This window comes from Leptidea sinapis, chromosome 32 (genome assembly GCF_905404315.1).
Source record: "Leptidea sinapis chromosome 32, ilLepSina1.1, whole genome shotgun sequence".
Taxonomy (NCBI): Eukaryota; Metazoa; Arthropoda; class Insecta; order Lepidoptera; family Pieridae; genus Leptidea; species Leptidea sinapis.
In genome coordinates this window covers 8,158,657-8,184,975 of record NC_066296.1, presented here as the reverse complement: position 1 = coordinate 8,184,975, position 26,319 = coordinate 8,158,657, and the positions used below count along the sequence as shown (strand labels likewise).

The 26,319-nt window shown below is 34.3% G+C and overlaps 2 protein-coding genes across 4 annotated transcripts; one reads left to right on the top strand and one right to left on the bottom strand.

Annotated features, from left to right (window-relative positions):
- Nucleotides 1-11,479: 11,479 nt before the first annotated feature.
- On the top strand, nt 11,480-21,548 carry LOC126974446 (serine/threonine-protein kinase PAK 2). The gene is made up of 2 exons (XM_050821939.1): nt 11,480-12,380; nt 15,291-21,548. The coding sequence occupies exons 1-2, from the start codon at nt 11,675-11,677 to the stop codon at nt 16,082-16,084; spliced, it is 1,500 nt and encodes a 499-aa protein (XP_050677896.1). The 5' UTR covers nt 11,480-11,674; the 3' UTR covers nt 16,085-21,548.
- A 27-nt stretch (nt 21,549-21,575) lies between these two features.
- Nucleotides 21,576-25,453, bottom strand: LOC126974450 (methionine synthase reductase-like). 3 transcript variants are annotated; one of them, XM_050821943.1, is made up of 5 exons: nt 25,247-25,453; nt 25,026-25,172; nt 24,070-24,303; nt 22,800-23,489; nt 21,576-21,837 (listed from the first exon to the last, which is right to left on the bottom strand). In XM_050821943.1, the coding sequence occupies exons 1-5, from the start codon at nt 25,367-25,369 to the stop codon at nt 21,622-21,624; spliced, it is 1,410 nt and encodes a 469-aa protein (XP_050677900.1). In that variant the 5' UTR covers nt 25,370-25,453; the 3' UTR covers nt 21,576-21,621. The 3 variants fall into 3 exon arrangements, with proteins under 3 accessions (XP_050677900.1, XP_050677903.1, XP_050677902.1); XM_050821946.1 differs by having other exon boundaries at nt 25,026-25,191; nt 25,247-25,389; XM_050821945.1 differs by having other exon boundaries at nt 25,026-25,179; nt 25,247-25,388.
- Nucleotides 25,454-26,319: the final 866 nt, after the last annotated feature.

Genomic DNA, 26,319 nt, shown 5'->3' with positions numbered 1-26,319 from the left:
TTCCTTACTCCAGGTAATCCTCAGGAAAAATGCCGTGGCTTATGTAAAGCGGAGTGAAAAATACTATCTTTGACTCATTTCATCTGTAGTCCGCCTGAAAACGAGATCCTTGTAACGTCGGGTTAGTTAAAAATGTAACTTTTAGGCAAAAATTTAACAGTTACAATTACACGCGTTTCAATCCTTTAAAAGTGTTTAATTTAAATGTGTAACACTCGCGTAAATCAAAGAAAATACTGAAACGGAGTGATCCTTAAAAGCCTCCTTTTTAGTGATCCATACCAGTCCGTCCGTTTGTTTGTCTGTCTGTCTAGACAGCAGCTATTTTGAAAAGTTGTGTATTAATTATTGCGATTCAGCATTGAAACATACATACAACTTCACATTTTCGCCCTTTTACGATCTACAACTATATTTGTATCGCGATTTTTATATTATTCTGTTATATCCACAAAACCTAATAGGTTTTTCACATTATAGCGTTGTATTTTATTTTTAAAATAATATTTTTAGGGTCCTATGATGTAAAAATAACAGCTGTTGTCTTTATAAGTTCTTTTAATAAAAGAAATTAACAACATTAGAATATACTGCAGAAACTTAGGTACATAAGCAATTAAACATTTATTTAACAAAATGAAATTTCTAAAGAATTTGTTGTGAAAGAATAGGATAATTTAGTACAAAGTATGGCCTCCTCTGCTTTTCAGAACTTGTCAGCAACGATTATTCATTGAATTAATGAGACTGTTTATGTCATCTTGCGGTATTCGCTCCCAATGGAATTGTAGCAAATCCTTCAGCTGTTGGGTTGTTGTCACTCCGTCCAAGTCCTTCAAAACACGTCTCTGGAGCATGTCCCATACGTGCTCGATGGGGTTGAGGTCTGGCGATTGTGCAGGCCAGGGCAAAACGTTCTCCGTTGCCAAGTATTGACTGGTTCGCCGAGCTGTGTGTGAACGCGCATTGTCATGCATTACCGTAAAATTTGAGCCAATGGTTTGTGCAAATGGATGGATGGATAAGGTCTGAGAATATCCTCAACGTAATTTCAGCGTTTATGTCTCCATTTACAAAAACGAGCTCAGTTCGCTTGTTCTTCATAATACCCGCCCATAACATAACTGTTGAGCCGCTGTATGGATGAACTTCCTGAATGCGCCTTTCAGTATTTCCGGGCCGACGGTACACTCGCACCCTTCTTGTATCAGGCCTGAACCCGAATCGCGACTCATCGGAAAACATAATTTTATCCCATTGTTCCTGGGTTCTGCATTCTCTACACCATTCATTTCGACGAGCGCGGTTCCCGTGACGTATCGGTGGGCACCTAATTGGGCGTCGAGTTCGTAGGCCGTACGCATGCAGTCGATTTCGCACAGTTTGGGGACTTACATCAACACCACTTGAATTTTGTAGCCTCAAACTTATCTCTCGAGCGGTTAACAACGGATTGCAGTCAGTTGTATGTACCGGTCTTGCCGAGTGGTTGTACTCCTTTTACGGCCTGAATGCTGTTCAGCGGGTTCCCTTGTATTATTGTAACGCTGCCAAAGACGACAAATAATTATATTATGCCAAAATTCCGAGATACCTGAGATCGATTACTTCCCGCTTGCAACATTCCTACAGCTCTTTGCATTTAATTTGCCGTCAAATGACGTCGCTCCATGACGTAAAGAATATCTAACAATTCAATTTTGTCGCTAACTTTATTGGTTGGTAAAATTATGAAATCAAGACTAAATGTAGCAATAAAAACGCACTACAATTGAAACAAATTCCCTTTTATTTAATTTTATGAAAAAAACAAAATACAATCGTTTTTTTTTACAACCAGCCAGTATGTCATCAATAACAAAAAAAAAATATTGAATTAGGCGTTACTTTGTGGAAATCCATAATTATACAAATGATTTAAGTTTTCTTTAGTGTTAATTCCGCCAATACGTGTTTCGCCTCTACACGAGGCATCCTCAGGACGTGTCGAATTGTTTTAAAAACAAATATTGGCGGAATTAACACTAAAGAAAACATTTGTTGTATAATAACAACTACATTTGTATAATAACAAAAAAGTTTACATATCTATGCACTTTGAGAGAATACTTAGAAATTAATTAATACAAGTGGTAAATTTGTAATATCATCCATGTTGCTTAGAGTTTTTTGCTGTGTGTATGTCTTGGTAGGTCTGAGAATCGGTTGTCATCAATTTATTATAAAGTAATCAAATAAAAAATTCAAGAATTACAATTTTATGGCAACACAATGGCTAGTTTTCATATAAGAACCTACCGATTTGAACCCGGGACCTTTAGCTAAGTAGACTGGATCACTAACCCCTGGGCCACAAGGGTCGTCAAAAAGGGTTAATCGATATTACAGTCCCAGCCCTAAATGGAAAGTTACCTGATTGTTTATCTAAACATATAAATAACCTAACCATCGTACTTGCAGCGATCTACAGTTTATTTTAACTCAATAACAATTAAGTTCTTCCAAGCATAAAAAAGGCATAAAAGGCATTTATTTTCTCAAAATTGATTCCTTTAGAATTCTTTTTGATGTCATTTCTAATAACTACTACCGCTTCGGAAACAAATGGCGCTCTGCGCTTTTCTTCTTTTTTTGTGCTCTTTTCAATAAAAATATACAATATTGTACAGTCATTTCTATCGCTATAAAATAATCACAATATAGTCCCAGGCTGTCCGATCATTTAGATATTCAGCAGTGGAGTAATAGGATTTACGACAGAGCCATTTTTTATAAAAAATTTAAATTTATTTAACTATAGATAATGCCTGAACAGTGGCTGGGACTTTATTATAGAAGTATATACATTTAACCTTAAAGCTATTATGTATCTTATGAAGCCTACTAGAATAAGTTACAAGCAATCTCTTATTTCTAGTGTTATAATAATGAAAATCACTATTAAGAGCAAAAAGGTGACGATTTTTGTGAACGTATATTAAATTTTCATAAATGTACTGACAATGAACAGTCATAATATTTATTTTTTTAAATTTTTCTTTGAGAGACTGAAGCACATGGCATAACAATTATACTCGACAAATCAATTCAAAAATATTTCATTACGAAGGTAAATTGCATTAAGTACACTTTAAATAAGTAATTTTTCATACAGCGTGTTCGGAAGGCAGATTTCCTTAGAGAAGATCGAGCAATAAACTCTAAGGTTGCTCTTTACAAAACAGATTAGGTATTACAAGTTCTTATTTTCAATTAAATTTACAAATCATTTCAATTACAATATATGCAAAGTAATGCAAAAAAAATACTCAAACGTGAATGGCTTAATGCCTTACACGAGTAAGTCAAAAAAATGTAAACTAATAAGTAGAAAACATAGTTATACTTATTGAGTACATACATATACTCCAATACAGTAGATGTATCAATCCACACACATCGCAAATAAAATAAAGGCATTATGCGAGCATTTTATTAGCTATTATATATGAAAAATGTATAATAAGTTTAATTAAAAAAAAATAAGGAAAATAAAAGAAATAAAAAAACATAAAACAGAACTCTCTCAGAGCGCCCGTTCACGAGCATGACGCATGGTCCAGCCATCGCCTCCCTCCACCATATTTTAGGTAAGGGAACGACCCGCCTCAAGTCGCCGCCACAAGCAGTGGCATTAAGCGAGTGTTAATCCGTGTCACACTTCTTTCTTCACAAACTAACCTGACAAATATATCAATATTGTCTGTAACACGCCTCTGTTGAAGATAATAAATCTTTTCTGGACGTCCATGTGTGGACAGGTGTCATATACATCTGCAGAGAAATTGGTCTAAAAAATTATTGTGCTTGTTTTTTTTTATTATCTAAAATAACACACTGCGGTCTTTCTCAATTCATTTAATTTTTATCCAATAAAAAACTAAGATACGACTGGACATCGACTACACTTCTTGTTACGATATTGTTGACGAACTTAACAATTATACTGACATTAACTGACTGACTGGGCTCGTCACCTTAAGACATAAGATGTTAAGTCTCATTTGCCCAGTAATTTAACTAGCTGCGACGCGCTTCAGACCGAAACACAATAATGCTTACGTTACTGCTTCACGGCAGAAATAGGCGCCGTTGTGGTACCCATAATCTAGCCGACATCATGTGCAAAGAAGCCTCCCACTGGTAAAATGTTTAATTTAGAATACCACCCACTTCGACGGTAGTGGCACCTTGTAAAGCCTTCAGGTAATACAAGAGCTTTATTTCTTTTTTTTTACTTGTGTACTCTTTAACAAATAATCAATTTTATTGTGGAAAATGAGATTATAAGGCGTGCACTCTTGGATTTTCCAAACTTTTTTAGAATATGTAATGTCGAAGCTATATTCAATATATGCTAGCTGATGCCCGCGACTTCGTCCGCGTAGATAAAGGGTTTATCAAAATAGTAAGCAAGTTTGGAATTGAAGATTATCTCATGTCCTATTCCAGTTCCAGATCCCGTTTTCGCTCCCGCTCTCAACATATTATATGAATCTTATTTCGAGGAAGATCGCTATAGGAATTTCGAGGAAAATGTAGCACTAGTCTTTTGCTTTACCAAATTTCATCAATACTGGTTCAGTAACTCCGGCGTATAAGATTAAGAAGTAACAAACAAACTTACATTCACATTTATAATATTAGTAGAAATATCAGTGAAAACAGTGTCAAATTTCAAAAATGGGTGGCATAAGGCATATTTATGTTAGAATATTTCTGAACAGATTTTACTACAAGCTACCTATGATTCTCTTAAGTAATTTCAATATTTAATTTATTAAAGTATTTTTATATAATTAAAGTGACGTGTCTAGGAGATGCCTATTATACTGAACACATATTATTACATAGATAAGATTTGAAAAACAAATTTTTATGAACCATGCGGGGCTCGAACCCACGATCTCTGGCGTTCCGTGCCAGTGCTATCCCAACTGAGCTAATCGTTCGAGTGACGTATCGTCATAAAATCTTGTATGCTTACATATTATTACTAAGGAAGCTCTAGTGCAAATATTATCAAACTTATTTCTTTTTCCGCGCCCTTTGAAAATCAATTCTTAACACAATCCTAAAACTAAAAAATTACAATTGCATTACTTTAATTAATGTATTATTAGGACATTGGGTGTTTTAATGTTGGCAATAAGCTAACTGTTTCAGAATCTTTAATAGAGGATTTAAAGCATCGGTGTAGATAAACTTACATTACAAACTAAGTATTATTACCTACCAGTGACGGCAATTAAAACGCAACTTTATAATATTAAGAATATATTTTAATCAAATTAAAAGAAACTAGATAGGTTATGCATTATAATGAGATGGATGATTTTTAACAAGTTTGTTGATATTACCCAAAAACAATCGTAAGTCGTCGCGTTCGGTAACATGCAAACGATATCTTTTTTTAGAAAGCAGCGTTGCCAATTTGAAAATGTCCTGATATCTAGCCCCCCTAAACCCACGCTAATGCCCCCCATTTTTTTCTGGGTCCTTTAACACCCTTCTCTAGGTCTCCAACGCCCACGAGGGGGCGATATCGACCACTTTGAGAAAGACTTCAGTCTAGTGAATTACACCATAAAATAACCACCAAACATTTATTATCACTTATTCTATGGGTCAGCTTCGCTTTAGGACATTGTTACGGCGTGTGTCCTTTAGCTGCATCAATCCACAGATACTGTAAAGATGTAAAGGATGAAGAAGGCATTATGTAAGCACTACATTAACATTTTGTATTAACAACGAAGATATACATTATGAACATATAGATGTATAATATAAATTTTAAATTCTACAATCTTATATATAAAATTCTCGTGTCACGGTGTTCGTAATTGAACTCCTCTGAAACGGCTCGACCGAGTTTCGTGAATCTTAGCGTCCATATCGGCTACGGTGGAGAATCGGACGACATCTATTTTTCATCCCCCTAAATGTTAAGTTCCACCCCAATATTTTTTTTGGACAAAGTTTTTTGTTTTTTTTTTATGATACAACATAAAAAAATACATACAACCCTAAATTTTCAAACCACTACGATCAACACCTATTTTTGTATCGCGATTTTTATAATATTCTATGCCATCCACAGATCCACAATAGGGTTGCAAGATGGCAATCGAATACAATAATTGTAGTACGATATAGTTGGTAGGTCTGAGAATCGGTTCCATCCTAAAAATTTTTTTTATTACTTTATATGGCAATACAACGGTTGCTGGGTCAGCTAGTAATATACTACCTATATAACTAACGACTGGGTGCTGTATCTGTCAACGGCCTTGAGTGTCTGGGCGGAGCGAGATGTTATCCCCGGTCTACCGCGTTCCCGATATTATTCACGCAATCTGCTACCGTCGCCATCGCGATCGTCGCGTCGTGCGTGCGGGATGCTGACAGTTGTCGAACTATCGATACTTTGGTTATCGATATCGATAGCAGAGCCTCAACCGACGGTGCTGCAAACTTGAAATATTGCACGGAGTGATAGACTTGCAATTAGGGCGAGACTTTTTTTACAAAGTCCATCATTTTAATAGTAAGAAGGATACAATATCTCCATAATATATGCTGGTGCTTTAGGTTAGAACTAAAACATTTTACCTCCCACTGGTAATATGGCTTTTTACACAGTGTGCCGGCTAGGTGGGTACAACAACGGCGCTTTTTTATTACATCAAGCACTAGTGTGCAAGCATTATAGTGTTTGATCTATAATTATGAATAAGTTTAAATCAAAGCAAAGTGGAAGATGGCATGAAGATTGAATCACTACTGGATCGCACAATGGTTTCATTACGCGACTTTATAGTTAGATATGTATATAACATTCGCAGTCAACAATTCTCATACAGATCAGTAAAGCAATTTTATGAAAATATGGGACGAGATGAGCAGGACGTTCAGCTGATGGTAATCGATACGCCCTGCCCATTACAATGCAGTGCCACTCAGGCCAATACCTCAAAAATTCTGAGCGGCTACAAGTGCGCTCGTCACCTTGAGACATAAGATGTTAAATCTTATTTGCCCAGTAATTTCACTAACTACGACGCCCTTCAGACCGAAACACAGTAATACTTACACATTACTACTTCACGGCAGAAATAGGCGGCTTTGTGGTATCCATAATCTAGCCGGCATCCTGTCCAAAGGAGCCTCCCACTGAGTTATAATAAAACAGAGACAACCTTAAATTTAAAACATAGTAGAATTATTGACAGACACTCATGACTCAGCATACGATAATATTATAATACATATGTCGTCTTCTGTGATTATGCTGTCTGACAAAAACACTTAATTTCACAGAAAACTTATGCTGAATATTTTATAAAATTATACATTAATGTATTGAGTAGTAGTGCTTATCATTTTTAAACGGCATAAATAAAATTTCAAAGAAAGCTGATATTATTCTAGTCCCTATTGGTTCTATTTAATTTGTGGTGCACATAATTTCTTAAGTACCTTATCTTTAATACATAGCAAAAAGTATCTACGCATTGTAAATATATTAGCAGTTTGTTTTATGTCAGGCGCTAATGTTTAATTTTCAGACCATAAAGGACAGGATTAATGTCATAAACGAGTGCTATTGTTAGCTTATTTTAACCAATAAAATCAGTTATGGGGTAACTTGTATGGGTTAACTATTGGTAAAATCAATTTGACCATGGTTTTTTTTTAATAAATTCAGTGGCACGGGATGCAAATCCATAGGACAAAACTATGACCAAGGTAATACGGACCAATATTGCCAGTAAAAGGCAAAAATGGCATTTATTTTCTGAAAATTGATTCCTTTAGAATTATTTTTGATGTCATTTCTAATATACTAGATACTACTACCGCTTCGGAAACAAATAGCGCTCTAAGAGAGAGAAAGCGGCGCAAGAAACTCTCCCAGCATTCTTTTTTTGCGCTCTTTTCAATAAAAATATACAATATTGTATAGTCATTTCTATCGCAATCACAATCTAGTCCCAGGCTGTCCGGTCATTTAGATATTCAGCTGTGGAGTAATAGGATTTACGACAGCGCCATTTTTTTTATAAAACATTTAAATTTATTTATAGATGATGCCTGAACAGTGGCTGGGACTTTATTATAGAAGTGTATAAATTTACCCTTAAAGCTATTATGTATCTTATGAAGCCTACTAGAATTAGTTACAAGCAATCCCTTATTTCTAGTGTTGCAGTTTTTCCAAGTTCCAGTTTTTTGGTATACAGTAATATTATTTGTATTTATGGGTGAGGGAGAGAATGTAATTCTATGTGACGAAGCAGAAACCGCTTTAAAAAATTAAAAAGAAAATACTGTGTTCAAACATGTAAACTCAAATAATAAAAAAAAATAGTTTCTCTACAGCAAGTTGGTGCAAAGTTAAACATAAAATATACGAAATTCAAACTTATAATATTACTAATTCAGTCAATACGAAATATATGCACCTACAGCTCTGAGGTAGTCATTAGTAATCACCACCGACTTTCAAATAGGTCGAGAAAATGTATTTTTAAAATTTTGGTTCCACGGCGCGGCGATAGTGTAGGGAAAATCAAGTTCAAATATATAATTACAAACATTGACTTATACGAGTATACTACAAGTACCTAGTTCAAAAGGTAAGTAATTGTTAAGAGGGACAATACCCTTACAATCCAAAGATGGGATAGATAATATTATAATTTATATTACACAGTAAGAGTACGGCGACAATTCGAGCTGCTCTGCGTTGCTCGCGGTCAAATGGATCGGGCTTATACTGGGGTGCGCCAGGCCAGAGATATCAGCACACTACATAATATGTGGCCGGACCTGCGCTTTGTAGAGCGTCAGAATGTGGGCCGGCTTGAAGTATTGCCGTGCTATATTTATGACGCCCAGCTTCTTCGAAACCTGTTTGGCTTTGCCCTCCAGATGACCATGGAATTGGCAATCGCTCAAGATTTTTAGACCCAGTATTCCGTTACTAGGCGAAGCTTTAAGGGAAGTGTTGTCTAAGAGTGGTGATACGACAAATGGGGTTTTTTTGTGGTAAACGCGCAAACTTGAATCTTCTGGGCGTTAAATTGGACAAGGTTTAATTTACCCCATTCCGCGACGTTCTCGATAGAGGACTCAATAGAAGAAACAAGTTTCTCCCGGCAGAGAGAGGCCTGCATGGCCCGCCTATACGGCATCACCAGTGCTGTCGTCTGCATAGCAATGTGTGTTGGAGGTGTCCAACATATCATTGATATGCAGAAGAAACAGTGTTTCATTTCATAGCACACAGCCTTGGGGCACTCTAGCGTTCACGGGCTTCGGGTTCGAACAATTACCATTGACATCGACTTATATGCTGCACCCAGTGAGGAAGCTGGAGGTCTGCGATGTGGGTGTTGGCTAGACACTATACTCCTGACCCGGCATTGATCGGACGTTCCGAGAGCGGCGTCGACAGAGACTTGGTAACTGTCGGGATGTGTAGTCAGCAGAAGATCTAATAAGAAAGGCATGTGGCTATCCACATCTGGAAGCCGCGTTGGTTACTCAACCAATTGGTACAGACCATACGCCACTGCGAAATTATGCATCCAAGCCATTTGGCATTGTGCCCGTTGAAATCAACCAAGACTACGATTTCAGCGGAGGAGATCTGTGTAAGAACGTCATCAATATCCTCTTGAACGTAGCCCGAGATGATCTGTTTCTGCATTACCACTATGGGACCTGTAGACACACGCATATATGCGGACGCGGTCCTCAAAATTTACACGCGGCCAGAGAGTAGACAGGTCCCTACCTTCAAAATTTATAAGACGACGACAGTAGATATCCTCCCTAACGTACACACATACCTCGGAATTAAGTTAAATTATTATGCTCAATTTCGTACCCCGGGTACGTTAAATATATTAAGCGTGGAGCGGGGTGCCGTGGTGTTACTGCCTCTTTTGTCCTCGGACTTTTTTTTAAGATTTTTTTTTTTTTTCATATATTATCTACTTACATTTAGCTTACATTTATTTACTCGCCAAACGTTATGTTTATCGATGCGAAACATAGGGGTGCAAGGCCGTTATTTCACGCTGGTATTCTGTGTGAGTGTCGTAATTAACCCGGATGAGTCTGGCCCTATTATGCTGACGTCATAAGACGGCAGCGTGACTCTCCCACTTCTAAAAACCCCTTAGTTGCCTCTTACGACACCCTTAGGCCTGGCACTCCTCTTTTCTTTTTACGCCACGGGTAAGCACAGGGCAAAATATGTTTATTTGTATCATAAATTATTACCTATTTCTTTAAATATAATACAGCGTTATGTCGCAGTGGTGGAGGAATTCTTTTTATCACATAGAAAATAGTCTAAATCAATAAAAATAAGCGAGGTCCGGCCAATACGAAGGGGGACCAATGGTTTCTAATTGCAGTTCCTGTAGAGTTATAACGGTTTCTCGTGCGTGTGGTATGAGGTCTCGCGTTATCATTGAGCAATAATGGTGAAGATCGATTCATGAGTCGGGGCTGTTTCACTGCTAGTTTTGCTATTATTGTTCGGAGTTCGGCACAGTAGACATCTGCCGTTATGGTGTGACTAGATCGGAGAAAGCTATATCTCATTGCAATTTTTGCTTATGGTTATCGCAAAGAATCAACTTTTCATCGCATGTCACAATTAGATTCCATATTCCTTCATTTTTGTATCGATTCAACAAGGCAGGACAAGTTTCAACACGCGTTTCTTTCTGCAGATCAGTTAAATCATGACGTACTTACCGATTTTTCTTATTTTTTGTTTTATTGATTTGACGCAAATGAGTCAATATTTAGGTTGAGTAGGTAAGGTAACTTTAAGCCATGCCGCTAATTCCTGGGTAGTTTGGCTCAGATCGGCTTCCACCATCTCTATCAATTCATTGTTTGGCACCTGTATGGGCGGTCATCCACGTGGTTCTTTCTTTTCTTTTTTTCGTTCTTTTTATTCTTCAAATGATAGTTTCATTAGTTCCGCTTCGGAACTCTTTTGATTATGAGTTCCGACGCGGAACTAAGGCGACAAATCACTCAAATTTTTGAAGTATCCATATTTTTTGTCTAAGCTGAATAAAAAAAACAACTGATAGTCGATAGTCGAATTTTGAAGAAGAATTTAAAAGAAGAACTACATAGGTAAAGTTTCACTCAAAAATCTCAAACCATGAAGCTTCGATATCAATTCGAAGTACCTATAACAATAAAACGGCAATTTCATACTTTAACCCCTATTATTATGTATTATCGATCGATTTTATATTCTTCTTTTGTTGTATTTTGGTACGAGCTGATTTTCTTGTTACCTATGCTATAAATAAATAAAAATAAAAATTGGAAGATGCATGTAGTTTTCTTTTGACATTGACAATTGACATTAGATAATAACAAATTGATTGGTACCTACTGATTGTAATAATGTAATTTGTACTGCAGATTTTCCGTGATCCGTCCTCGCATAGCCACTCCTATCTTGGAATTATATATATTTTTTTGTTTTTTATTAATGCTGTTTTACGAGATATGTAGTTTTGTGCATTGTTAATGTGATTGTGCTGTTATGACTTAAGTTTTAAGAACCCAGGATTCCGAGGAAGTTACAATGACGGGTCGCTCAGGTCGTGGAGTATTTGGTAAACTCTTCTCAAAAAAGCTAACTAACAGGGATGACAGAGTCACAGAGATTGGAATGCCGACGAACGTCAAGCAACATATACATGTTAGCATGAATTCCGAAACTGGAATGTTAGAGGGATTACCCGCATCATGGATAAGACAATTAAACGCACAAATTTCGCCTGCTGAACAAAACGAAAATCCAAACGCAGCAATCCAAGCTGTGGCCTTCCACAATTTTCATGTTTTAAAAAAGGAACAGGCAGAAAAAGAACCATGCAAGCCTATAGTAACAGAAGAGGCTATAACCAAGGAAGGAATAGAGATGAAAAAGTTTTTAGCAAAGAAGAATGCTCATCAAAGCCAAGATTCAAATATTTCTATTGGTCAAAGTAGTGAAGAGGATGTCGGAAGCAGTACAGATACATTATCACAAAGGCAAACAATGCCTGTAGCACCAACCAAAAATAGTATTAAGAAGAAAGACCCAATGATGGGCTTAACAGCTGTCGTACAAGATCTATCATTAATTGGCAATGAACCTGAGGAGAGTCCTATACTGAGGAAAAAAGAGTTAGCAAATTCTCTTATGTCAGATGACGAAATATATGATGAACTGAGAAGGATTTGCAATAGAGATGACCCGTATGTGAGATTTGAGCGAATTAAACAACTTGGTGCTGGGGCTTCAGGTAATTTAACATATCTTTTTATATTATTATAATATCAATGGTACATTGTTAAACTCTCCAACAAAAAGCACTGCTCTTACTACTAATAATTGATTAACTTGACAACCTGTATAGCCGAGTGGTTAGCGATCCTACCTACTAAGGTAGAGGTCCCGGGTTCGAATCCCGGTAGGTGCAAGCATTTATATGATGAATATGGATGTTTGTTTCCAAGTCATGGATGTTTTAATGTATTTATGTATGTTTAAGTAAGTATTTTGTATTAAATATATCATTGTCTTGTAACCCATAACACAGGCTATATATGCTTAACTTGGGGCAAGATGATTTGTGTAAAAAGTGTGTCAGTATTAAAAAAAAAATCAGATAAGTAAACAAAAAAATTATCAATGACTGTTTTATCACTTTAGCATCTAGAAGCCTTTTACAATTAAATATTTTGAGTATATTTATAACATTACAATAGCACACAAACCTACAAGGAGCTTTAACCCCCTTATTCATAATAGTCTGCTAACTTAAAGCATTGCTAATTCTCACTCTGTCTTCTTCTTTTGACCTAAGTCAGAATGAGAAAAAACACTCCTAAGCGGCTGTTTAAAGTTAGCGGACCATTATGAATAAGGGGGTTAATGTTTTGTGTTTGTCAATTATCTTCTTTTGTTACAAAAACCTTTAAGTTACAAATAATTGTTAATCATTTACTTATGATGGCCTTTCTTTTCTTGATCACAACACACATCAAAATAATAATTGTTAGAATAAAAATTAATAATAATAAACTAATAATAATATTTTGTGTAGGTACATATAAAATGGTAATTTTCTTAAATCTTGCTACTAAAATTTATTAGTTCCCTGAATGGATAAAAGATAAGTGTCATATTATCTTATCAAAGTATGTAACCTTGATTGTATCATTAAATAATATTCTAATATATTACATTGGCATGCACTTTATCTCATAATGTGAACAAAAATTGCTAATTTTGGTAAATTTTTTATTAAAACAAACATGTCGCAGGATTTAAGCATCACATCTATACTATGTGCCAGTATACCAGTGGGAGGCTCCTTTGCACAGGATGCCAGCTATTTTATGTGGTACCAACAGCGCCTATTTCTGCCGTGAAGCAATTTTAGAATTTGTAAATATTATTGTGTTATGGACTGAAGGGTTTTCATAAAATTATGAAAATATTAGATTGGAGTTAAACTGAGGTATTCACTCTCTGAGTCCACTTGTGTGAGCTAGATAGTGTTAACTACACACTTTGTTACTGGATTAAACACATCCAAGTTCTTAGTTAAGAAGGTTAAAGTTGTAATAACTCAGAATTAAAGGTAGCACATACTTGTTTGGGGAAGATATAAATCTTTTACATGAATTATAATAGTACATTGCACATTTTCTTAAACACAGACATTTTGTTTTAATGAAATTATGTATTGAACTCCGAGTCCCATTCGATGATATGTTTAGTATACAAGTAGCACCTGAATAGTCATTTGAGTACCTCAGTCAGAATGTACTCAGAAAGTGAAATCCCCACCTTAAGAACATGAAGTTGTAGTTTAAAGAGTGATAATAGCTATGAAACAAAACAGATTCAAAATTACTGGCATGGTTCTTGGAATTGTGTAAGGAATTTGGCATAATTTGTGAAATCAAAGATGACCGCCACACAAATTCCGTTCTAACAATAATATAACAATATCGATATCATGTCCAAGATTATTGTACAGATAACAATGTTTAGGATCATTTTTGAAATCCAAGATGGCTGCTGTGTTCTGTTATCATCGCCATAGTATGGATTTTGTTATGCAATTTTCTTGGGGTGACAGAATCAAAATTTTTAACTGAACATTTTTTGGTATAAAAAGATTATTAATTTTAATATTCAATGAGATGTTGGATATCTTTTGCACACAACATTCACCACCCTTTTTTTAAGGGTTGCCGAGGGGCGCTCTTCACAATTGACGCGGACTAAGTCGCGAGTTAATATGATTATAAAAAATTGTCTTGTCTGGCAGATTACAAATAACACAGTGTAAATAAATTAGCATCAATCTTGTGTGTAATGAGGACAATTGGCACAATTGGATTAACATCTTATGATGTTTATGTGTCATTATATCCTTTAAAAAACTTATGGGTATTTTATAGTTTGCGTGATAAATGCTCCCTTGCAACACCAGAACAAATTCAAGAGTATTGCCACCCTTAGGAAATTCGCGTTTAAAATTAAATATTTGTTGTAGTTAAAAAGGATTTTTCACTTTTGAAACAAAAAAAGAAGAAGTAAAGCAACAACAATCATGAACTGGTTAAATTAAATACGATTTCACGCTTCACTTTTGTTATAAACTATAATAAATAAATGGAAACCAAAAATAAATGCGTACAGACTGCGAAATAGAAATTATGGTGACGTGTGCTATGTTATAAGATTATTTCGAAGTGAAAACTTCTTTAGAGGTGTGGAGCACTTTTCTTGGGATGGGTATAAAATGTTAAACTCGCGTCAGGACACGTGACCTGATCGAAAATTCGTAAGGCAGCTGTCGTTGAAATTATGGATTAAAGTTGATTTTTCTGAGGGATAAACTTTTTAATGTAAAATAATAATATTTTTGAAGTGTTAAATTCTCTATTTAATATAAATTGTCATTTTTGTGTTATCATACACAAATGCGCAATAAATGAATATTGTATGTAACCACATAAATACTAGTACTTTTATGCTGATAAATAATGTAATTAGCCCGTAATTATTCCCTAACCATTCCAAAATATTAAAAAATGCACAACATTAATGTTCAAGTTTTTACTTCTGCCGGCACTCCCGGAATGTAACCGGTTATTTTCTTAATGCTTTAATGGATACGTTTTCTATTTCACAGGCGTCGTCTTCATTGCAATTGATAGAAAGGACAATTCACGTGTTGCCATTAAGGATATTGACTTAACTAAACAAAGTAAAAAGGATCTCATTCTAAACGAAATTAATGTCTTAAAAGGTTTTAATCACAAAAATTTGGTCAACTTCCTTGACGCGTTTCTCAGCTGCGATAATCTGTGGGTGGCTATGGAATTACTCGATGGTGGTTCACTCACAGACGTGGTAACGGAAGTTGTAATGAAGGAAGGTCAAATTGCAGCGGTCTGTCGTGAAACATTACAAGCAATTGCGTTTTTACATTCGAAAGGTACAATTCATAGGGATATAAAATCGGATAATGTACTCCTTGGAATGGATGGTACTGTGAAAGTCACAGATTTCGGTTTCTGTGCCAATATAGTTGGTGATGAAAAGAGGCAAACCATGGTTGGGACTCCTTACTGGATGGCCCCAGAGGTTGTTAAAAGAAAACAGTATGGCAAGAAAGTTGATGTTTGGTCGCTCGGCATAATGGCTATAGAAATGATAGAAGGAGAACCGCCTTATATGAAAGAAACGCCCCTTAGAGCACTTTATTTCATAGCAGCAGTGGGAAGACCAAAGATACCGAGATGGGAGAAACTATCTCCTGCCTTCCAAGACTTTTTGGACAAATGTCTACAAGTTGATGCCGATGACAGAGCAACAGCCGAAGAACTTTTATGCCACCCATTCCTTGAGTGTGCCATGGAATTGAGAACTCTAACGCCCCTTATAAAGGCTGCGCAAAAGATTCTACACAAGAACTTCGACTGAAATGTATTGGCTGGTAAGATTGCTACAGGGACTGGCAAACATCTTGGAAACTAAACAGCATTTGATGGGTGCATTGATGATTACACTGCACTTTTAGCTATAAAATTAGTCGCCTTCAGTTCTCCAACAAGTTTTTAAATCGGTAAAACTTATAAATGGAATTAAATCAAGATTTTTGCCTGATCCATTGTAGTTCGCTACTTTATTACTGCAATATTTGGTGCGCATTTTTTGATACATAGCATTTTTAACTCAATAGGACCTAAGAACCGTAATTTTTGAAGATTTTTCTTGTTGTAAGTAATAGCTTTTATATTTTTATGTGTATTTAATATACGTCTTATAATACTGTGCCAATGGTGGTTCGCTATGCCTATTGCTACCAAAATTCGGACTAAATTATAATAATAGTACCTAAGTGGCTTAGTGATTACAATTCCACGTCATAATAATAATATGTTCATTATAATAACGCGGACGTGAGATAAGATCTTTTACGTACGTTTGTTTGACTCTGTATTTAAAGACTTCGTGTACTTTGGATTTGAACTCCCAAATTTTTCAAGGACATATTTACAATGCGCGCGGTTTTAAGTTTTACCTACTTTTCGTAGGTAGTAGTGTCTTTTTGGTAATATCGTATCTAATTACATAATATGTAGGTACTTAGGTATTGAACCGTATTTATACTTGGTAGTACGTTAACGTAAAATCCATAGTCTGATGAAAATTGTGAAGTATTACTTGTAGTTAGGTACAATTACAATTCGGAGCCTTGTATGGTGCTTCACGTATCTTTATTGATAGCGTATCTACTGATAAGCATCACAATTTAAACTTCAGGTGAACGACATGCTAGTCTAAAGACTAAATAAACCATTAATATACTCAATGTATAAGTTAAATCAAAGCAAACACCCATTCTACAAAATAAATATGTCGGTTCACACGAGTAGTACCTTGGTATTGTTATCCAATTAGCAGCGCGTCGCGTCTGCGGAGTTATCATTGACCAATTTGTTACAACAGTACCTAATATCAAAAGATTATAGCATTCAGTTCTCGTCCTCTTGTATCCTAGCTATCTTTTGTTTCTGCTAACGCTAGTAAGCGTTTATTGCAATTAAATTCGTAGATGTTTTATGCCTTAGATAATTTATATCTTAAGATAGAGCCTCTTGCCGTTAAGAAGGTTTATTACTTTAGTGTGCGTGCCAAACTGCGTCTTACACTCGCGATATGTATGTCACTTTGTTTTAGTGTGCGTGCGCTGCTGCAAATAGAATTTCACAGTCCACTTTTTTTCGATGTTGTCACAGCTATTGACATTGAGATTCTAAACGTATAAATTATCTAAGCAGTATAGATTCGCAGGCTACTTTGCACAGGATTTCGGATAGCCTAGGATATAGTCTAGGCGCCTCTTTCTGCACGTAAGCATTAGTGTAGTTTCTGGGCTAATTAGACTTAACAGCTTGACTCAAAATGGTGAGACACGTTCAACAAAACACAACAAAGACTCGTTGGCAGTTACCACAATGCCAGAACCGAAATGTTGGCGTTTCTAAATTTCCCTTTCTTTCCTCCCCATTTATTTATTCAACAGAAACAAACTGTCACATTCATAAATTGATTACATAAAAAGGATATTAAATCTAGACCTAAAGTTCCCTAATTTTTAAAACAGCCAATACAGATATGAAAATTAGTAAGTTACAACAAACAATATAATTCTAAATTTGGTTACAAGTTTTTAAATGTATGGTTACAGCATTTTTAAATGAAGCTAATGACTTAAACATGAAAAGGTCTAAGTGGCAAAGTTCGGTATTCATATAATTACACACTCTTCTGATAAAACAATTTTTAACATAAGCGGTCCTGCTATGCGGAATGCTAAATAACGGTTTACTAACACATTTACGCTCACATCTACGGGGTACTCTAAATGTAATGTTATGCAAAATGGCTGGAACGTCAATCACGTTATTGAGAATTTTGAAGAATAATATAGAATCAAAATAATTGCGACGAAACTGTAAAGACATAATGTTGAATTTTTTTATTGAAATCTCATAGTCCACATGTTCGTGACAAAACCTATAATCCAGACATCTTACAAACTTTTTTTGAACACATTCTATTCTATCGATATGTTTACTATATACAGGATGCCGGACTGTACAAGCGAACTCAAGATGACTTCGCACAAAATTGTTGTATAATATTTTATAGGTCATTGGAGACTTGAAAGGCTTAGTCACTCGCAACACAAATCCCAGTTGTTTATACGCATTTGTTAAAATGTGATCTATTATCATTTACAAGTTATATATAAAATTTATCGCGAGTTAATTTACCGTCGTTGCCAGATTTTCATGTACGTACTGCGCATAGGGACAGGTTTATCATCTCTGCAAAAAAATCTATGCCTTACTTACAGAGTAAAAATTTCCGATTTTCAATTGCCGCAGAAGAGTTCTGTCGATGGTGCGACCTTTCGAAGCTGTGTGTCATCGAACTATTGTTTTGTCGAACGTGTCTTCTGTTACTATTACAATATAGTCGAACTAGTGTCTTGTCGAAGTTCAATATGACACCGCGTTACTTCGGCGTCCATCCTGCTTATCTTATTACGCGCGAAAATTTGAAATGTAAAAGTAATTCCATATTGTGTTTTCAATCATATCAAAATTGTGGTTCTAATGGTTTATTTAGCTTGGGATGGAATTGAAATAGTTTAAAAAAAATGTTATACCCGATTTTACGGCGCTTCGCTATTATAGAGAGTAGTATAAATAATATAATTAAGACTAAATACTTACCTACTAATAAAATGCTCTTCATATGAATTCAAAAGCTTTTGATATAATTTTTACGCGATTCAACGAAATTAAGACTTAATTTTTGAGTTTAAAAATGACCATAGACAAATAATTTGAAACTTAGGAATTTAAACATAAACTCGCAGTGCGTACATGCATGCATCACTGCTTGGTAATATTTTTTTACGATAAAAAAACAAAATATTTTTCTATTCTATCATTCACATTCCTTTTTCAATCACCGAAAACTGACCAAATATTTTTGTACTTGAAGTATTGTAGTCACTGACCTCGACTATATATCAATGGACTGGCGGCTGTCAAAGTGCTTTTATGCCTATTTGATATTCGCCATTTTGGCGCTGTTGGCCGTGCAGCGAGAGTCTGCGGTACTAAAACTAGTGATGACAACCTTGGCAAACATCGATGGATGGTCGGAAACTATTTACAAAAAAAAAATTGTGTACTTTATTACGTTGATGCTTGAAGTATGAACAACACGGAAAACGAACGAAATTAATACAACATGCCAAAATACTTCAGGGTATTTTACGTTCCTTCGCAGCCATTTGTATTATACGTCAAAATTAGTTCTCTGGACGCTCGCGAGTGGTGCTTCACATAGGCACAAAAAATTGCTGTCAAACATATGGAACAGCCTGTCGAGTGGTATATGAACGGGTCAGTTATTGTAGTGCTTCTAATATTAAGACTTTAATTAAGACTGTACTCTTCCGGCATTATTTGCGTCTAGCACTTGCTCAGTTACTAATGTATTTCTTTTTAGGTACGTTTACATTTAGTAATAAAAATGTTTGTAGTATGTTTACAAAATATTATATATTTAGAATAGAAATGTGGTTGATACCGTTAAAATTGTCGATGTAGATTGCAGACTAGTCTTAACTGCACTTGTATATGCATTTCTTTATTAAGATTAAATAGTTTTGTGGCCATTTTAGTATTGATAACTATGTTTAATTGATTAGTACATACCTACAAAATAGAATAAGGTAATTACCATTTAAGATATAGCGGGCAATATGAGGTACCATGTTAATTTACAGTCAATTCCATAATTTTCTTACTTTTGTAAATTAGTTTCCTGTTGAAAACATTGATATATTATAAAAACCCTAGTATCACAATCATTCTCAAAAAACTGACTTCACTCATTTTGTGTTTTTTAGGGTTCCATAGCCAAATGGAGCACTTATAGATCTTTATATATGTTTGCCTGTCCGTGTATGTCACCGCCACTTATTTCCAAAACTATATACTGTTGAAGCTTGGTAGGTATTCTGTGAACTGCATTAAGATTACACAAAAATAAAAGAAAACATTAAATTATGGGGGTTCCCCATATTTAGAAAACTCAATTTTTTTCATTTTTGATTTGATGAAAAAAAATTTTCAACAGTATAATTTCATATGGTTTTGGAAAAAAGTGGCTGTGACATACGGACGGACAGACATACATGACGAATCTATAACGGAATCCTAATAAAATTTTCGGGCGACAATTTGTATGACTTAGTATAGTTCTGTGTTTCACTTTTGCACTCTTGTCAATGTAATACTGTTATCAAAATATTTGTTTTTGTCAATATTTAGTCAAGAAATTTGCCTAGAATATTTTTGTGTTAATTCGTAATAAAGTGCATGTGAGCATATTATAGATAACAGTTCTCATTTGAACGAACACTTTGGTCGTAAAATATTTCTTTTTAGATAGTTTTGTACAATGAACCTTACTATGAAGCGGTTAATTTGCATTTACACATTGGGTGATGACACACAATAGCTGTGTTTTATCGATCAACGGTATGGTGCGTCGTTTACACAAGTGTTGCGTTTACCAAAAAATCGACGCACTTAAGCGGCTTAACACGCAGAGTACGTTGTTTGGCATAGCGAGTAACGCGGTATTTTGCAGATTTAGATAACAAACATTTGAGATTTTTGGCCTATATTTTATTATGAAGTGAATTCACGCAACTAAATAACGAAAATAAAGAATTTTCTAGAAAACTTAGAAATTTCAATTTGTTTTAAATATATAATGTTTGTGTAGTAAATAAAACTACCAAACATTTAACAACTTTGGATAACTTTAAGTGTAACTTCTGTATAGAATGCTGTATCTTGGGTTATTATAATGGATTAATGCCTAAAAGCAATCTTGCAATTGGAATTTTGAAATATTAAAATTTAAGTGTTGCTATTTATTATTTTGGTTTTGGTGTTTCTACCATGAGTGCCTGCTCTATGGTAGTATGTATGGTAGAATTTATGTTAGGGTAATGTGAGCAAAAGTTATATTTGTTATAAATTTTAGACTTTGCTAGCGCACAACGAATCGTTTTTATAGAGCTGTACCACTTAGCTGTAAGATTGTATACACCAATGACATTTTTTAATGTTTTATTCAAGCACAGAACACCCAATCAGTGTTTGACATATAATATAAAGATTCATTGGAAATATTTTATCTTAAAAAGAATAAGATATAATCAGCATCTTTTATTAATCTTCCATCAATAGTTAATTCGAATTACAGACAGTTTAGTTCTACTTCAAACACACCATGTGTGTTTTGTGCTTCAGAGTTGCCTATTAAATTATTTTTATATAATTAATCTTTGGTTTCATTGAAAAACAACAACCATCAACAACAAATATTTTATTTACAAATTGATATAAATTTGGTAATCAATTCCATATATCAACGAGATACCTCTTATTTTTTTCCAAATTAGTCAAATATTCTTTTGCTTCATCCTTTGAACAATTATTGTGTTTGGCAATACATTGTATAAGAACATCTTTTACTTGTGTTGCTATATTTTTTACATCACCAGCGAGGTATACATAGGCGCCAACTCTCAAAAGTTTAACGACTTCTTCGCCATGAGCATATATAGCATCCTACAAAATCAAAAACACTTTATTCATGTAAGTCACGGAAATTACACTTGTGTCAAAAAATATTATTCTTATTGAATCTACTGCTACTTCGTAAAGGGTTGAGCTAATGAGATGAAGTAGCAAGTAATTCATTCCCACTATTTTAAATTAAGTTTTATATTTTCATTGTTATACAAATCATTTCAATTACAATATAATAATATGTAAAGTGATGCAACAAACATACTCAAACGTCAAATAGTCAGTGCCTTACAGTAAGTCAAGAAAGTAAATGTAAATTAATATAAAACAAAAGTTATTGAGTACATTAGCTGCATCATCCGCACACACCTTAAATAAATAAAGGTATTCTGTGAGCATTTTATAAGTGATTATTTATATAATAACTCTTAAGAATCTTAAGTGAGCAAATTTTTTTAATGAACCCACATAGTACTGGAGTCTGGACCCACCAAGAAGAAAGTAAATTGACTGGACAATATTTATATAATCAAATTATTGGGAAAGTTTAGCTATGTGTACATTCCACAATCGGATCAGAAATGTCTTACGAGCATTTATGCATCTAGATAGACTATGACAGCTATGAAAATGTCGAAAAAAAAATTTATTTTAGAACTAATATCTATTTTGAGCAATTGCACACACACTAACACAAAGTGTGATAAAAGCGCGAGTGTAAGACAGCTTGTCATGCACACTAAACTAATATTCCTGGCCTGTTTTTATTGGTTGTCTAACAGCAAGAGACTATCTAGATGTATAAATTATGTAAGAGAAATGTAATGAAAAGTGGCCAGGCTCTACATGAGGCACCCTCAGGCCAAATTCTGGCACAACATTGTCTGAAAACTCACATTTGGATAATTATAGATTTCGGAAAAATAATGCCTAATTCCATAAGGTTTACAAGCAACCTGAGTGGCAGTACATTGTAAAGGGTAAGGTGTATTACTAGTTACCTGTACATATTTAAATTCACAATTGTTAGATCTTGAAAATGCTGTACAAAGTTTACTTAATACTCCATTTTGTAAGAATCTCTCTAGTTCTTCTTTGTAAATATAATCCAATTCAGCGTTCCGACATCCAAAAAACAGCCAAGCACTCCCTAGTATCTGTTCATTTTTAAAAGACTCCCTTTCTTGAAGAAAACCAATAAATGGAGAAACGCCAGTCCCTGGACCAATTAGAATTATGGGTTTGTCATGATCTGGCAACACAAAGTTGTTGACATTCTTCCTCAAATAAATTGGTACTCTTGGTGATTCATTTGGTGTGTCATCAAGACTCAAAGTTTTCATTGTAATGTTCATATCATTTGAAATAATATCTTCTAACCAACCTGTTGTTAGCCCCTTTCTCTCAACACCAGTTTCCATTACAGAGAAACATATCCTAACAATATTTGGATTTACTTGTGGACTATTTGCAATTGAATATGGTCTTGGTAATAATCTAGGTAGATGTTCAAATAATATTTGTACAGGCGGCTTACAAGATGGAAACAAATGAAAAATGTCACATAAGCTTAATCTCTTTTCTAGGATATATATGGTATAATCATTAGATCCTTCCTTACTACAAAGATATTCCAAAATTCTTCTCTCTAATTCTTGTTCAGTGAATCTTGATAAATGAAGTAGAAACATCTGCAAAAAGGAATAGTTGTTAAGCTTAAAATTCAACTATATATCAACAGATAAAACTACCTTTAAGAAGAGTATTCATTCATCATAAAGATAACAAAGTCTAAAACAACCCCAACATGTATTTTAATTTGTATTAAGATTTCTTTCAATATTGCCTTCCAAGGTTTGAGTGTTTAGTGCTTGGCAAACTATATGCAGCCCTTTTGCACATCCTTGCAAACAAAAGTTAATATTGAGTGACAGGCTACAAACAAATAAATAATAATTTTTCATTTCAACTTTATTTTTCTTAAAACTTGCAGTATGCTAGGGTAACCGTTCGGAAAAAGAATTACTTAAAGTAATTTACCAAAAAATACTTAAATACCCTATGTCTATATATGCAAAGTCAAAACAAATTCCTGTTTTATTTTGCTTGTTCAAAATACTAATTAGCTCATAAATCATTTGAGCATTTGAACAAACCAAAACTTAAAAAGACAAGCATTATGACTTTTTCAAGGCATGGCATAAGCAAATTGAAAAAAAAATGGCTTTGGGGAGCTAATACATTGTAATTTAGATATGAATTATTAGATACCTTTTTAAATAGTCCTCTCAAGTCCACACAATGTTTAAGAACATGTTGAATTGTTGAACTTGCAGGAATATGTTGTGGTATTTTACCTTTTTTCCCATTCTCTATGCTCAATGAATAATTCATATTTTTAACTGCATTTAGCCCTAAGTGACTAATAATAAAATCCACTTCTGTGTCTGTATTTGTTGGAAGTATGCCTATAGTATCTCCAGGCTTAAAATTAATAGAACTGTCCTAAAAAAAATAATTAGATTAGATGACAATAATGAAGAACCACATATTTTAATATATATTTTATAATAAATAAATAAATCTTCAAATGTGCAAAATTATTCATTTAAGCATGATAAGAAGTGACAAATAATTAGTAAAAAAAATTTATAATTTTAAATGAAATTTTATTAATTGTTGTTTATATGTAAATCTTTATTCAGGAGATAATATAATATCCAAATTCGTAGATGTTGGGAAAATCACCAAAGTTGATGTTCTCACCCTAACCTTAGTGGTATCATCACTAAGATAACCATTTATTCTTAATACATAATTCTGGGTTTTTCAAGTCAATTTCCTTATATGAGTAAAATATATATATTGATAATATATTCGCAGGAGTGAGACAAACCAATAAAAAGAATTACAATCATTTAGATTTGAAAGAGTGACATCTCAGGTCAATATCCTAATATGCAATAATTGATGGCCAGGTTATCACCTGCCGTAGATCCTAAATACAACTATACAGAGTTGAACCACATACCAAGATTTACCATTAAATCATAACAAGGATCATTAGCTTTCCGTTAGCCACTTGAGTGACAGCACGAACCCTGCATCATCAATTATTTAGGTACAAATATATATATGGAAGATAGCAATATGTTTTTATTTATGCATAATATTATGGGTCATCTATTGTGAGGACAATCAATATACACGCAGTAACATTAACTTACTGTAATATCAAAGTCCACCTCATATACAGGTTTACAATTTGCCTCCACAGCAGACAATCTTCGCCATTTAATTATGTGAACTTGACATATATCTGATTCTGCAAACGGTAATACTGGCCATATCCCATCTTCTAAATTAGAAGTACTCTAAAAACTTAAAAAATAACTATTGAAAATATGTAATATAACACAAACATTGCACAAGTATTACAGAAACTCACGTCAGAATTTTGAAAATGTATTTTTAGGAATGCTTCTTTTGAAACCGGCAAGGTGTAAGGATCGTGTGGTGTATTGTGGATTATATTTTCTAGAGTATTGCGAAACTTTGAATCGAATACCATTGTTAATAGTAAATACTTAAATTGATATTGAAAATGAACTTTACAATTTAAAATTCCGGTGTCCGTACTCCGTACACAGCGTAGAAGTTTAGAACACGTTATTTTGACATTGACATTTGACAGTTTTGTTGTATTTTTAAAGTATTGGCAACGAAGCTATCAGCTCTAACTAAATCACATTATCCATCAGAAGTACCACAGACACATAGAAAATAGCGTTAATATTCTAAGTAGAAAATACATCAATATGTTTTTTTAATTAGAAAAAAACCCCTTTCAATAACTCTCTCAACGTGCAAAATAAGATAAACCGTATTCATTGATTTTAAAAAAAAAAAACTAGTTCTCAATCGAACCCGGTAGTTTTGAAAAATAAATACATTACCTATTTTTATTTAGATATTGATTGTGTAGGTATTAAGCTTACTGCTTATGTTACTACGAAACTTTATATCTAAAATGAAGTCTTTCACATCCTTTCCAAATTAAATTAATTTAGTAGGTGTGTACGAAATGACATCTATTAGTTTCAATGAAATATTGAACTCGTTTTGGTAACGATTCTACTATTGCGTATTATTTCTTCAGCTGGTGAATCAGCTGCAAAGCTAAAGGTTGATTTATCCAACAACAACATCCATTGAGTTTTGAGATGTCTTAGTAAGAATTTATTCAAATTAATGGAAACCAGTGTTTATGAGCACTGCCATTCATACAGTTTAATGATTTTCGAGCATGGTTATGACGCTATAAAGTTTAACATAACATCAAGGCTCGCACCTAAGCCCTTTACTTTTTAATACCTTCATTAATGACCTGCCAAATAGTTTTCAACACTCAACACCCTTCATGTTTGCTGATGACCTTAAGCTCCTTAAGATCATCAGAGGACTTTGAAGACGCTAAACTCTTACAGGAAGATCTAAATCGATTGTATCATTGGTGTAAGG

Coding starts and splice junctions, on each gene's coding strand:
- LOC126974446 (XM_050821939.1), top strand. CDS start 11,675: ATGACGGGTCGCTCAGGTCGTGGAGTATTTGGTAAACTCTTCTCAAAA. Junction 12,381..15,290: donor ACTTGGTGCTGGGGCTTCAG/GTAATTTAACAT, acceptor TCTATTTCACAG/GCGTCGTCTTCATTGCAATT.
- LOC126974450 (XM_050821943.1), bottom strand. CDS start 25,369: ATGGTATTCGATTCAAAGTTTCGCAATACTCTAGAAAATATAATCCAC. Junction 24,304..25,025: donor AGGTGGACTTTGATATTACA/GTAAGTTAATGT, acceptor TATTTTTTTTAG/GACAGTTCTATTAATTTTAA. Junction 21,838..22,799: donor GTGAATTTAAATATGTACAG/GTAACTAGTAAT, acceptor TTGATTTTGTAG/GATGCTATATATGCTCATGG.